Genomic DNA, 14513 nt, shown 5'->3' on the forward strand with positions numbered 1-14513 from the left:
TGCTGGTGCTACTGGGTAAGAGAAATATCATTCAACAAATGAGAGATGAAAGAGTTACCCAGCTGAGGAGAACCTGGTCTGTTTCTCCCTGTCACTCATTCACCTGGTGCTCCCCACTGTCTAGGGAATAGATAGATAGTTTGTTACTATCTAATTTTGGAAATGCAGAATATCATTTTAGACTCTTTGTTGTCAAAACTGGGTGCTTCTGCCTTGGGAGCAACACCAGGTGTTGGCCTCCAACTGTGACACTCTTGAAGGCAGTGCAGTGAAGACCTGATAGAAGGCAGCTCCAAGAGCTCCACACTCTGCCCATGGCTTGTCTGCCTTTAGGCTTATCTGCCTTTAGGCAACTGTGAGACCCATGGGGCCTTGTTTCCACTAGCTTTTCATGGAAAAGACCTTCAAGACCATCCAGTTCAACCTTTGACCAACACCATGTCAACTGAACCATATTACTAAGTGCCATGTCCAGTCATTTCTTGATCACTTCGAGTGGTGGTGACTCCACCACCACCCTGGGCAGCCTCTTCCAATGTCTGGCCACCTTTTCAGTGAATAAATTCTTCCTGATGCCCAACCTCACTATCTCCTGGTGCAGCTTGAGGCTGTGTCCTCTTCTCCTGTCATTCATTGGCTGTCTGGGAGAAGACGCCCCACCTCACAACAACCTCTCTTCAGGCAGCTGTACAGAGCAAAACGGTCTCCTGGGAGCCTCCTGTTCTCCAGGCTAAACACCCCCATCTCCCTCAAGCTACTCCTCATAAGACTTACATTTTTGATTTCTATTTCCACAATATTTCTCTTACTGAAAAAAAAAATAAAAATCACCAAACCTCTTTTTGGTGGCAAACACAGCCTAGCGAGGACAGCACAAAACTTAAAATACTCTGCTGAGCTAAACATAACCAATGTTTAAAGTATTTCGCACCTTAAAAGGACACATTTCACTTTTTCAAGGTCAGTGAATCAAGCTGGAAGGTGACTGGAGAGAGAACAACTCATGAGTTCCAGATGTCTCTTCTAAAGCTTTTCTTCCATTAGGAGATGGGCTTTCCCTTTTGCAAAGTGCAGATTCATGACCAGGCCCAGAGCCACCTCCCTTCCTCACACACGCCATACACATGGACCTTGAACGTCATCTGAACACACAACTCCCACAGAAGTCAGCGAGCACAGGTAAACTCAGCCCTCAGATATTTATTGCATGTCTAGCTCAGCATCACATCATATACCTTAGGCTCAGCATCACATCATATACCTTAGGGTCCTACAGCTGCTGCAGTGACCCAGTTTCCCTGGGTTCCCCCTGGATGGGGTATAACTAATGAATGGTCCCAGAGCTGATCCAGCTTTTATCAATAGGTTGGATTACAAGCCTCCTCAGATCTCTTCCAACACGAATTTTCCTATGGTCTTAATGTACAGGTTCTATGGATGTAACTGCAAGGGTAAGAAAGGGTGGGAGGAAAGATGAGCAGCACAGAGACACAGGTTAATGTTTAAAGCACAGCTGATGACGATTTCTTATCTTTCAAGTATTGGACTGTCTGTGATAGAAATTCCTACCTCTTCTTCCTGAATGTGAAATCAAAATTAAGTAACTGATTTTTGCTAAAGATTTCCACAGGGATTACTTGTATTCTAGAAGGTGGAAAGACAAGGCAGTAGAACTTTGTTGGAAGTAATTTATCATAGGGTCCTTATACTCCAAACACACACAAACACAAGAGATTTTCACCTGAAGTCTGAGCAAATGTCCTGTTTGTCCAGTTGTGGTGTACATTTTCTTTGGAAATTTAGTTAAGAGGTTTACAAATGATTTACTTAATTTGATGTGCCTGTCTGCAAGACAGGGTACACAGTTTTGGGCAGGGATTTTTGAACCTGAAGTGAATTGTTTCCTCAGCAACTGTATTCCTTGGAAACAGAAAACTCTCCAAAATAGTTCTTTGCACTGGCAAACACGCACATCTCCGTGAAAGCCTGCGAGTCTGCAGGGCACTGCTCTAGCATTTCAATCGCACAAACCCCAAAAAGCCAGAAACTACTGGCTCTTCCCTCTGCGTTTGGCCAGTAGCTCTTTTAATGATTTCCAGGAGAAAAGACACAGCTTTTTTTCTGTCCTAAGGCCCTTCTGACTACCTGGATTCCTCAAGATGGAAACACAACCCTATTATCTTAAATACGCATTTCCCCCGAAAACCCCTCAGGTATCCATTGCTACCTTGATCTCCCTTCCCCTCAGGGTCTCCCCCTGCCACCCCAGACCAGCCCTTCCACGGCAGGAAGCGGCCCTGGGGCGGACACAAGCCCTTCCCACGCCTTGTTTTGGCTCTTTACTCCTCACCTTGGAAGCCCCGCTAGGCGCAGCCCCCTCAGCGGGGCAGAGCGGCGGGGATGGGCCCCGGGCCCCGCCCCGGCTTCCCACCGCCGCTTCCGCGGGTGGCCGGAGGAGCGGGGCGCGGGCGGGGGCGGGCGAGGGGCGGGCTAAAAGCGGCGGCAGGTGAGCGGGGAGGGACCTTAAAGCTCCGGGGCGGCAAGGCCGGGGCCGCCCGCTCCGCAGCCCCTGGCGGAGCCACGTTGATAGGCACAGCCCGGCCGCGACGCTGGGAGCTCCCGGCGGGGTGAGCGTCCCTCAGCAGCGGGGCCGCTGAGGCAGGTGAGAGGAAGAAGGGAAGGGAAGGGGCGCGGTGGGGCAGCTCGGCAGCTCCTACCGGGCAGCTGATCTCACTTGTTGCGGGGCTGGGGCTGCAGTGGGGCAGCTCCTACCGGGCAGCTGAGGCCGCACTTGTTGCGGGGCCGGGGCCGCGGCGGCGCCGCCGGGAGCTCTGGTGGCGCTGCCCGCTGGGGAGGGAGCGGGGCCGGGCGCGGAGCCGCCGTGTGCGCTGCCCACCCTGCCCCGGCAGGATTTCCCCTACTCGGCATGGGTGCTCTCTGCTTCCCGTCCTCGGCTTGAGCGTGACGGGGAGTGCTCGAAGCCCGCGAGCAGTTTTGGTGGGGAATGCTCCTGTCTCTGATGGTTACGCGTTTAACTTAGGGCGAAATCTTTATTCACCTCCCAGCAGCTCTCTGTGACCGCGTTATGTGAAGTACGTCCGACCAGCTACGACACCAAGCAAAATCAAGGTTCCTGCAATTACAGGTAATTTGCGACACGCCTACAGATGTTAAGAGAGCTGCGGGAAGGTAAACAGCTTGCATCAGTAAAACTGACAGGTCCTGTGAGTGTCTGATCACACGCTGGAAACATTCCTTAGAATTACAGGGGGAGTGGGAAATGAGGTGTGAGTCAGAAATAAACGTATTTCTGAGTATCGGGGCTGGATTAGATCGCACAAAGAATGAGTACTTACAGCTTTAAATAAAACCCGAGGAACGTGCTGGAGTAAGGGCAGGAGTGCTTGCTTAGTGCCTGGCACTAGCTAGGAGCAGGGCATGTTTTGGGCATGACTGGCTTTTCCGTCATCGGGCTTTCCTATATTGGGTGTTACTTTCACAGTCTCTCATGTTGAAGAATCTCTCCCCTGCTCTCAACAGAGGAAATTATTTCCTTGTCTTGTATCCCATTAGTTTTCACCATGTGGCCTGAAAATACTCTTGAGACAACAGACAGAGGGTTGCAGGAAGGAAGTGGCCTTTTGTTTTAAGAATGCTCTTTTAAATCCAGGTTTTATAACTTTCATGATCAATGGCTGCATCCTGTATGAAATACTGAGGGTTTGGGATCACCACAGTGTATGTGTGTACACTGAGTCAAAAGCAGAATGAAATATATTTTCATCCTTAATTTTTTTAAAGGAGTTATGTAATTTTTAACATTTCTTGGCCTCCACTGCTTAGCCTGGAAACCCTGCTTGCCAGATGTATCCTTTGAGGAGCCCCAGAGAAAAGACAGTAGGCAGGAGGGTGTGTGTGTGATTGGGTTTGATCTGCCTTAGAGAGCAAGGCAGTGGTGGGACGAGCCTCAGCCTGGAAGAAGGTGGTATCTCTGTGTCAACTAGGCATTGCAATGTAAATTTCCAGGCAGGCTTTTCAGCTCATTTCCAGAGTCATGAAGTTACATCTGTCCTGCATGTGTTGGTGTTTGTAGGAGACTTCAGACAATTCCCAGAACTGTCAGTCCCATAATTGTAGGATTATGTATGTATATGAAGGATTACATATCTCAGAACTTAAAAATGGGACTGTGAAACCCCATGAGTTAGCATACTTCTCTGGAGAAATTGATTCTGTCCTGACAGGACCAGTTCTCTCAATGTGCTGAAGCTAGGCCTCTGACAGTGTTGCTGTTTTGCATCTCTTAATGTGCAATCCAGGTAGATTATTTGGGCAGCCTCATGTATTTTGTGCAAAAAAAGTAATTGTACATTGCAAAATGTCTAGCAGGCTATCTTAGTAGCTGGAAAAATAACAGCACTTTGAGTTATATGTGCAAGTTTGTCACGGTCATTGCATAACCTCTATGGGTACTTGGGAGCAAAGAAGATGCTCTTACAAGTTGATTATTGTGAACACTTCCAGTTAAATCAGTGGTCCCACACACTGTGTGAAATAGGAGCATGGGTTGAAGCTGTTTTTTTCTTTTGATGTTTTCCCTTGTTCTGTTCCTTGCTGATTTTAATTGTTACTTAATGATGACTGATGAGGTATCTGGAAGGAAAACTGTGACTCTTACCTGGCTAAATACCAGTTTGTGTAAGGAAAAGCTTGAAGTGATGATATATGGGGTGAGATAATATGCTGTCAAAACAGCAGGAATGTAGAAAAAGAGAAGCACATCCTCTGTTAGTTGATAAAAGAATGTTGAAACTAATTCTATTCCTTATCATACACCTGCATTTCTTCCTGTAATAGAGTTTTGGGCATGACTGGGAATTTCATTTTTCCTAAAAAGGAAAGAGTTACTTTGGACTTCACTCTTGATGAATGAAATAACAAAATACATGCTCAAGGAAAGCTACAGTGCACTGTAAAATGTTAGTGTTTATAAGTTTAAGTTGTGTATGAAAGAAGACAGAGGCTTGTTGATTTTAGAGGAGAGACTTGTAGAGGGAATGTAGACATCTGGCTAGGTGTTGGGGGATGGAAATAGGAATTAGGTAACAGGCTTAAAAGAAAAAGTAACATTCAAAAGTTATTTTGATGACCAGAAGTGGGGTGCAGTATCTCTAAAGCTTTTTTTAAGATATATAGGAAATAGGACACTTGTATCAGTGGAGACCTGGACCTCGGGAATTCAGCTTTCTTCCAAAGTAAGAAGGTTTAAGCACACTTTGTGAAGGAAAGGTTTACAGGGGAAAATGGCTGAGACAGGCTAAACTCCAGTAGGACTTGTGTTGTCTTGTTATGCCTTCAAGTGTGACCTCTGATTTCCTGTTTTGTACGAGTGGAATGAATTTTTTGCAGAGATGTTCTGGAGGATAGCAATCTCCAGTTCCACTTGCAGGCTGGTGAAATAGGTATGAATGTGTTCCAAGCATCCTTGGAAAATGACTTAAAAGTTATGTGAGGACATGAATATGGGATAGTCATAAGGGTGTCATTGTGGGCAGAAACTGAACCCTTAAATGGTCTTGATATTTAAGTAGCATAATTTTTTAATAACATTTAACTGCATATGAATTGGGTCCTAATCAGTTGGATTTCTCTGGATTTCTTGCTGGGTTTAATTAGAGCAAAGAATGCCTCCTGTTTTCCTAAACTTGAGTAGAAGGAAAGAACAATGCTTGCAGTGTTCAGACCTGCAACTGTCAGAGGTTTCCTGTTCCTGATTAGTCTTTGCCTGCTCTTGTGTCAAATCAGATATACTGTAATCCCTCTCTTGTGGCTCTTCTCCTCTCCAGTTTCCACTCTGATCTGGAGATAGGTGTTCAGAACAAAGTTTAAGAGCTACTAGAGAATTGCACAGGCTTTTGTGATTGTTAGGCTGCTCCTTTGATCTTTTTCAGCTTTTTAGGAAAGAGTTGTTGATATTCTAGAGTCTTCCAGCTGCATACTCCTTGAAGTTTTTAATATACTGCTGTAAAATTAAAATAGCTGGAAGGCTACCTATTAAAGGATTTTAGTTGCCAAGGTCTAAATTCAAAGCTTTGTCTTCTTGCATTTTGAACTCTGTATTAAAGCTATAGCGAATATTAAAGCTATATATATGTAGGGAGCTCCATTCTTTTTCAGGTGTCAGAAATATCCTGGATGATTGAATTCAAGTTTGGTGCTTCCAGCTTTGAACTGTTACTTATCTGTCTTGGTCCTTTGAGCCTGTGAAGCTTGTAATTGCAGTGGAGCATTTCAGGAGAACAGCCCTGTGAGATGGTGAGATTTTTGTTATCTCTAGTTTAATGTCTGGGAAACTGAGGCATGGGGCAGACTGAAATTAGGTAAGAAGTCTGAGCAAGTTAGCAAGTGATTGCTGTAGCCTGTGTACCCACCTTTCTTGGTGAAATGAAAGGATGCTGTCTTTTGGAAGATACTAATCTCTATTTATTAGAAGCTTTCTTGCTTCAGCCTTGACAGCGCTGCTCTTCTTGTAGTACAGCACCAAAACTAGCTCAGCAATAGGAATAACAAAATTTACACACTGGCAATTAAGTGCTTGCTGTAAACTAGATACCAGGTTGGCAGGGTGGAGGCATGCTGATGCAAAACTGCTGAAACCCAGACTAGTGTGTGCTTCAAATCTGAGTAATGACACAGCATTATGCAGCTCTAGGACACCTTGGTGCTGGTTATCACCTCCCCCTATGAGCCCCTGCTCCAGTGCAGCTGTTGAGATCAACACCTGAAGGGAAAGTTGTCTCAGCAGCACATTTGAATGCATGGTGGACCTCAACATGCAGCAGTACTTCTTGTGCAAAGTTGGGTCATAAAATAATTTTGGTAATGATTTTACATCTGTTAGTTTAGATGTTTTGAAGCTTTTCTGTGGCAACAGTTCTGCATTAAACTGCTTCTCTTGGGTATGTGAGTTGCCTTTGTCCCCAGGTGGGGGGTAAGCAGGGACACTTGAGACCAGTGATTTTTGGCTTAAAGATTATCTTGGTTAACACATTCCCACGTGGGATAAAGTGACATTTTTCTTGGCAGTCTGCTGATCTTTTATCAGTATCCAGAGGCACTGCTGAAAGTGGTGGAAAGTCACCCTAAACTGGTAACTCCTGGTACACTGTACACTAAAATTCTGATGGAAGTGGAGTCATTGTGAATGCCCTCTAAATTTCTGTGTAATTCCAGTACAGTAAATGAATTGGTATCCAAACTGAAGGTGAGAAGGGTATAATCATAGTCCAAATTTGTGCATAAATTAGGGGTCTGTGGACCTCTTCTTGAATGGGACTCCTAGATGTTCCTGTAGCATAAGCAGATACTGTAATACTTGCTTGTGACTACTTTTTTTTCTTGCTCTATAATATCCTATAGCACAAGCACCATGTATGTATGTGATAGAGACACATCTTCTGTTGCTTTTACACCTTCACTGTAGTCCAGCTGTGGGTTTAGCCACTGAGTAATGAATTTCCAGTATAACAGTCTTTAACAAAAGGAAAATGGTCTGTTAACAAGCCAGCTGTACTCATAAACAGGAGAGCTCAGTGATGATTGTCCTCGGTGTTGTGAATTGCAGGGATTTTCACTGGGTGTGTGCACCGTGCTGTGATTGCAGTTTAATGTAGGTTTACAGGAGCTGGCTTTAAAGTAGAAGGCAGTATAGCCATGGCAGCACAGAGCTCAAAATACTGCCCATGAGCTGTAGAACTACAGAAGGCATTAAGCTGTAGTTCTTCTCTTGCTGCTGTTTAGCTTACTGGGGGTGGGGGGAAAAAACCCCCCACAAATCAACAACCAAAAAACCAAACCCCAAATGAAACACCTGCTTATGTGGCTATGTTGTGTGATCATGCAGAACTGGTTCCTTTGTAACTTAACTTTTCAGTCAAGCATGGTGATCTTTTAGGATTGTTTTTAACTGTTAATTGTAACAACCATATCCTGCTGTGGTCCTCTAATTGTTGAATGAAACAGAAGGTACTGCTGGTAGTAGAACAGATATCTATGTGGAGACTTGGAAAAGCTTATTTTCATGCCCAGTTGCAATTTTTGTGAAGGAGAATTTAACATTTAATGCGCTCCCCTGTTAGAAATTATTCTAAATGCTTTGTTACTCAACCTTGCTAATTTCAGCTGTCTTCTGTTCTTCCCAGTTTCTTCCTTTATAACCAATCCCTATACTCATTCCTACTTTATATTTTTTCCCCAAAGTTCACCTAAGCTTTCTTGTCTTTAATGTACCAGCAAACTAGGTAAGTCCTTGGCTGTCTACATACTATTATTTCTGTAAGTATTTGGCAGGATTTGCTCACATAGAAATAGTATCTGGACTGGCCCTATTAAAATATGACTTACCAACCCATTAAAGGGATATAATTTTCCTGTTTTCTTCTCCTTTGGTCTGCAAGACAGTTAATATTTTACTTGCTAGTGAAAAAGAAAGCAAGTATTTGAAAGAAAGATAATCAAATCTATGATCAAGGTTCTAGCATTTGAGTGAGTAAAGAGTAAATGAGCCATCACATCAGTAAAGGTGGTTTTAGTAGTGTGAAGAGCCATACTTGGCTAACTTAAATTCTGCTTGGATCACTGTGTCTCTTTGTTGGAGAGGGGAGGACACTTTGGCAGTGTCTGAATTGCCTTTGCTGGATCCTCTGAAGTTGTATTGAGAGGAACTGTTTAAAGCCAGCTAGTAGGAAACAACTGTGGCCAAAGTATTTGGATGGCATTCGGGCTGCCTGGATATGGCACTACAGTCTTTCAGGGAGAAGATAGTGAGACTTCCCTGGTGTCTGACCAGTGCCTGTAGCACTCTGGAGTAGTCCACAAGTCATATGACTCTCCACCAATGTCAAAACAAGCCTGAGAGGCTATGAGCACGAAGGGGCAAAGGTTGGTGACTTGCTCAGCAAGCAGAGGGAAGAACCAGTGGATGGTGGCAGGAGGAGCTGAAGAGATAGCTGGAAGATTTGGTAAGGTGTGTGGGAAGGGTGAAGTGTTTGGACAGATAGGAAAGACAGAGGCTTTTTTGGAAAGGAGAGGAGATGTAACCAGGGGACTCTGGACAAAAGACTGCCTCTTCAAAGTCTGGTGGCTTTTTTTCTTCTTTCTTGATCCAGATACAGACATGTCTTTGCTAGAATTGAAGCACAGATTTTTGGCTTAACAAGCACAATATACTCTCAGAGAATATGGAGCGAGTCAAATGAAGAGGAGTGTTGCCAGTGCCTCTTTCCCACTAACTGCTCATTCTTACCCATGCTTTGCAATTTGCAGCCTGGGGTTTTTGTTGTTGGTGGGTTTTTTGGTGTTTTTGTTTGTTTTTGTTTGTTTGTTTTGGTTGGGTGGTTTTTTTTTAATGTAGCTGTCCTTTTCAGATGATCTGTGGGTCTGTACTGTTAAGCAGATTGATGAAATGGATTAGGTTTAAAAAAACCAAACCAACCAAAACGTACTAGTCCTGCAAAGAGCTTATGGACAAGTTGCCTGCTTTATAATGCACCTCCACAAAGTCACAGGAGATGAGCTGTAGTGTGACCTTAGCAGGAAACAGAACCAGGGGGGCTTCTTGAGCTAACTACACACTGGGGAACTTTTATTTTGAATCTCCTTCTGCACAGGGAGGAGGAAACAAATCCGTGTGAAGTTATAACAAAATGGCAGCACTGCTGGTGTGCAGCAAGATGTGAAGCTAAGAAACAGGGCTTATGAGGAGTAGATACATAGGTTTCACTTCACAGCCTTTTCACTCTAAAGATGGTTGACAGGCAGGGAGAAGAAGATGGAATGACTGAGAAGAGTAAGGACTGTGATGGAGTTACAGGATAGGTGGATAATGTGTGTAATAACACTGTTTGCCTGGTGCCAGTCTTCTACAGGATTTATTTTCAAATGTTCATAAGTATTTCTAGTCATAGTACTTAGTTGTAGTGTCATTTTATAAGTACTGTAATTGCCATATGTCTGTAATAGTAGCAGAGAACACTAAAAAGTTGTAATTGTCCCTCTGTTTAACAATGCAATAATTGCAGAGGAAAATTCTGAAAGAATTTTCATCAATCAGATGACAGAAAAGGAGTAGAAACAGTTAAAAGTCCAGCTGATATGTTTAGTAAGGATCCTGTAGTATTAAGGGTCTTTCCTGTGTCCTCATAGGGTTGTTAACCCTAGAGACTCTCTGTAACTGTATGCTAATGAAAAAAGAATCTTCTTGGAAAAAATAACCTAGTAGCATAGCAAGGTAAATCTGTTTCTGTGTGGCTTCAGTCACATAAAGAGGAAATAGCACATAAAGATTGTGCATCCTGAAGGAGGCTCAGGAAAAGCTCCCTCCAATCTGGCGGAGATCTTTGATCTCCCCCTTGGTTTTCACCTCCTGGAGTATAACCCCACACAGTCAACCAGCAGGATCTGAGTTTATGGAACTAGTGAAGGGAGATTACATTTAAATCCCAGTAACTCAAGGAAAAGATACCATTGTGTTGCGTAACAATTAAGTGTCCTCATTTTCTCTGAGCTGTTGTGTACTTTGATTGATACTCAGTCAATGCATGTGGCTTACTGATTATATGTGTCTCACTGTAAACCAGGAAGGTTTTTGACATTACTCAGAATGGGAGTGTGACGTGGAAGACAACTACAAAATAGTGTCATAATTTTCTTCCTCATGCAGTGTGATCCAGCTCAGAGTCAGGAAAATATTGTGATTGATATGATGACATTTTTGCCAATAGCTGCTCTTTAAAGCAACTTTGAAAAGATGATTTTGCTTATTGGTGCCTTGTGCTGTAAATGCCAAGGAAATATGTGCTCTGAGATAGAAACAAATTAACAAAGTTGTGAAATAAAAACCTTCATAAGCAATTTCAGAATCAAGAGATCTGTAAGCACTCTTACAGGGTCCTGGCTGATAGGCAAAAGAAGTGCCAGTTTCTTGAATACACAATAGTTTGCAAACTAATTTTCTGTAAATCCATCTGAAGTGGAGGAGTGTGGGAAGATGGGCTGGAATGCCTCTGAATGCTCTCTGTGAAAAGCTGTTTGTGGAAGCTGCAAAAACTCAGATAATTGTGGTGATCCTGAGGAGACCAAAAGGTGAAATTCTTAATTCATTACAGTCATAGTACTTTGAAACTCACTTGCTGGAAACTATTGAAAAAGTTGAAAAAGTCTCTGAGCTACTGCTGGCCTGTCTGAACTCTTCAAATGTTGACTATAGCACACTCCCTGCCTCTGAAATATCTCCCCTAATCTAGGACTAATGAAGTCTGTGTTATGAGAGGAAGAAAACTCCAACCTGACATGCATTCACAATGGAGAAGTCCTTATCCACTTACCCTAGGCCATTTTTGTAGTTAGTGCAAAGAAAAGCAATTTTGGTATGAATCTTAAGCATTGATTTTAAATGTCCAGCTCGAGGTGGGTAATGACCAGGATTTTACCTTCATTGCTTCAAGCTGGTGTGGGGTTTGCTTTGGCTAAGAATGCTGTCACACTCTTTAAACTGGTGAATGCAGGTTATCTAGACCTTCTCATGGAAGATGCAGAGCATCAGCAGTAGTTGCTCAAGGTCTGTCTTTATTGCGGGAATGTACTTAAATCATTATTTACACTCTAAAGATAAGGATAAACTAATTGGCTTTGATTTGTATAGGAATTCTGTCTGTCTAATGTTATTTTTTTAACATAACATCCTTTTGGCTGGTATCTTCTATCATTTTGTTACTGTTTTCAAGCTACTAGAAGTTGTATCTTTTCATTTAAGGCTGTGTTCATCATTTTCCCATCTGTCTTTCTTACTTAATGTGGCATTGGCAAATACACCTAGGAGTCAAATGAATGTGGTGCCATGTGTGTAATCCAGTGTGAAATACTACCTGCTGATATGTGATTAGGTTATCATGTATGACTAGTTGTAGGTAAGCCCACTGCGTCAACAAAACGTTACCACAGCCGGTGAATGTACTGCAGTTATGATATTGCCTTTATTTTAAACCACATGCTTGCTGGTATTTGTTTCCTGTCTTGATTAATCTTAGTTTTATTTATTTGTCTTGTCTTAGGTCAGAGGATTGAAGCAAGACAATGGATTGGGGAGCTCTGCATACCATTTTGGGAGGTGTAAATAAGCACTCCACCAGTATCGGGAAGATATGGCTCACAGTCCTCTTCATCTTCCGTATCATGATCCTGGTTGTGGCTGCAGAGAGAGTCTGGGGAGATGAACAAGATGACTTTGTCTGCAACACACTTCAGCCTGGCTGCAGAAATGTGTGCTATGATCACTTTTTCCCCATCTCTCACATCAGACTCTGGGCCCTGCAGCTGATCTTTGTCTCCACACCTGCGCTGTTGGTGGCCATGCATGTGGCTTACAGGAGGCACGAGAAGAAAAGGCAGTTCAGAAAAGGAGACCAGAAATGTGAATTCAAGGACATCGAAGAAATTAGGAAACAGAGGTTTCGTATTGAGGGTTCCTTGTGGTGGACGTACACCAGCAGCATCTTTTTCAGACTGGTCTTTGAAGCCGTCTTCATGTACGCATTTTATTTCATGTACGATGGGTTCCGAATGCCTCGCTTAATGAAGTGTAATGCCTGGCCCTGCCCCAACACTGTAGACTGCTTTGTTTCCCGACCTACTGAAAAGACCGTGTTCACTATTTTCATGATTGCTGTGTCCAGCATTTGCATTCTTTTAAATGTGGCTGAATTATGTTACTTACTGGCAAAGTTTTTCCTCAGAAGGTCTAAAAACGCTGGAAATTCGAAACAGCAACCCAACCATGAGAATAAGGAAGAAACCAAACAAAATGAAATGAATGAGTTAATATCTGATAGCTGCCAGAACACAGTTATAGGGTTTACAAGTAGCTAAGGTGGTGCCAGTGCTGATGTTCACTCTTTTTGGAGTGAATGTTTTATTTAAAGGCTGCAAATGAAATTTGTTGTATGAGACAAAGTTGGGTGAGGTTTTGATGCATAGTGTCAGATGTCAAGTAGGTACATGTCTGGGAAAAGTCAGGACAGCCTAAACATGTGAAAATTGTGTGAGGATTAAATAGGAAGATACACTTTCCTGTGAGTACCCTTACAAGCTGACTATGACAAGTGGGAAGCCCACTGCTACCTTCATGCTGACACAGCTCCTGAAAACTAAATGCAATGGCAATAAGAACAAAACTCTTTCCAAGCTAGGTATTCTAGTAATACAAGATGTTTTGTAATAGTGATAGTTTTTACTTGTGAACTGATGATTAAAATATTTTTCTAAAATCTAAGATTCCATGTTACCTAAGGTGTCATAGTACACAACTGACTGTGTTTTATTTCTTAACCAGGCATATGCAGATGAACGCTGTAATACCATATTCATAGGGTGGAGACAACAATAGGCTACATACACCTTCACAGCTTTGCAAGTGCTGCTTGAGTCTGGGCAGGTAGCTTGAGATGCTTGTATACACACTGCTGGCTGTAGGGGAATTGTTTGAAAGCCCACCAGTGTGGACAATTGAGGTACCTAGATTCTGAATGCAAACTCCTGCCTAAAAACAGCACTAAAATATAGTTACAGCCTATGTAGACCTGTTTAAACAGCTAGCAGACCTGGTAATCGTACCAATTTCTTAATTGCATACTGTCAGTTTTATAGCAACTTACATAAGTTTATGTAGATGGTTTTTTCTCTAATGTATTAGCTGTTTCTTTATACTGTATCACATCGTGGAATTTTTTGGTTTTGATTTGTTTGCTTTTTTGTAGTAGACTGATGGTGCTGTTATGAGACTAGAGTCTGTCTGGTTTCAAGGACATGGAAAAGTATTCCTGGAAATTAAGTGAGTCTTCTGAATAAAAGGCAAACACTTTAACCTTTCTTAGTGAAGTGAGAGTCTATATGTGAATGCTAGGCAATATTTTAAGTAGGAACCTACAAAAACTTTTTCAAGTAGAGACTCTACATCCAAAGTGCACATAACCCCTAGGCACCTCTCATTCCCATCCAGGGCACTGATGCCCTAATTCTGTTGTCCACACTCTAATGGAGATAGACAGGAAACTCTGAGTGCATGGCAGTATATGGCTGTGGGAGGGGTGTGCTTGTGAAAGCAGGGGAACCTGAGAGTCAGAGGTGGGTGCAATGCAAAACAGCTACATTGCCTTGTGTGCTTCCTGTTTTGGGCCACTTCTCATCAGCATGGATACACTGACCTCGGTAGAGCTAAGTTTTGGGACTTGGTTTGTTTGTCATCATTTTACAAATGGATTGGCCTCACTATTTTTCTATAATGGAACTACTCTTCCAAGGTGGAGAACAAAGAGCAGGTATCCTTAGGAGCAGATATTGCAGAGTGCCCTTTTCCTCATGCTGTTGTATCACACTTCTTACAGGTGCCAGCACAGCTCTGAAGGAGGGCCAGGTGTCCATGCTGTAAGAGAGCTTCAGTGGGTTGGTTGTTTTATTTG

General features: G+C 43.0%; 1 protein-coding gene across 6 annotated transcripts; it reads left to right on the forward strand.

The window, feature by feature from the left end:
- Positions 1 to 2011: 2011 nt before the first annotated feature.
- On the forward strand, positions 2012 to 13923 carry LOC139593306 (gap junction beta-6 protein). Of its 6 annotated transcripts, none has more exons than XM_071434100.1 (3): positions 2012 to 2213; positions 3066 to 3145; positions 12111 to 13923. In XM_071434100.1, the coding sequence occupies exon 3, from the start codon at positions 12133 to 12135 to the stop codon at positions 12922 to 12924; it is 792 nt and encodes a 263-aa protein (XP_071290201.1). In that variant the 5' UTR covers positions 2012 to 2213; positions 3066 to 3145; positions 12111 to 12132; the 3' UTR covers positions 12925 to 13923. The 6 variants fall into 6 exon arrangements, with proteins under 6 accessions (XP_071290201.1, XP_071290202.1, XP_071290199.1 ...); XM_071434101.1 differs by having other exon boundaries at positions 3069 to 3145; XM_071434098.1 differs by lacking the exon at positions 2012 to 2213 and adding an exon at positions 2522 to 2662.
- Positions 13924 to 14513: the final 590 nt, after the last annotated feature.

Source organism: Agelaius tricolor, unplaced genomic scaffold, assembly GCF_023055355.1.
Source record: "Agelaius tricolor isolate 1412-34295 unplaced genomic scaffold, bAgeTri1.0.p SCAF_9, whole genome shotgun sequence".
NCBI lineage: Eukaryota > Metazoa > Chordata > Aves > Passeriformes > Icteridae > Agelaius > Agelaius tricolor.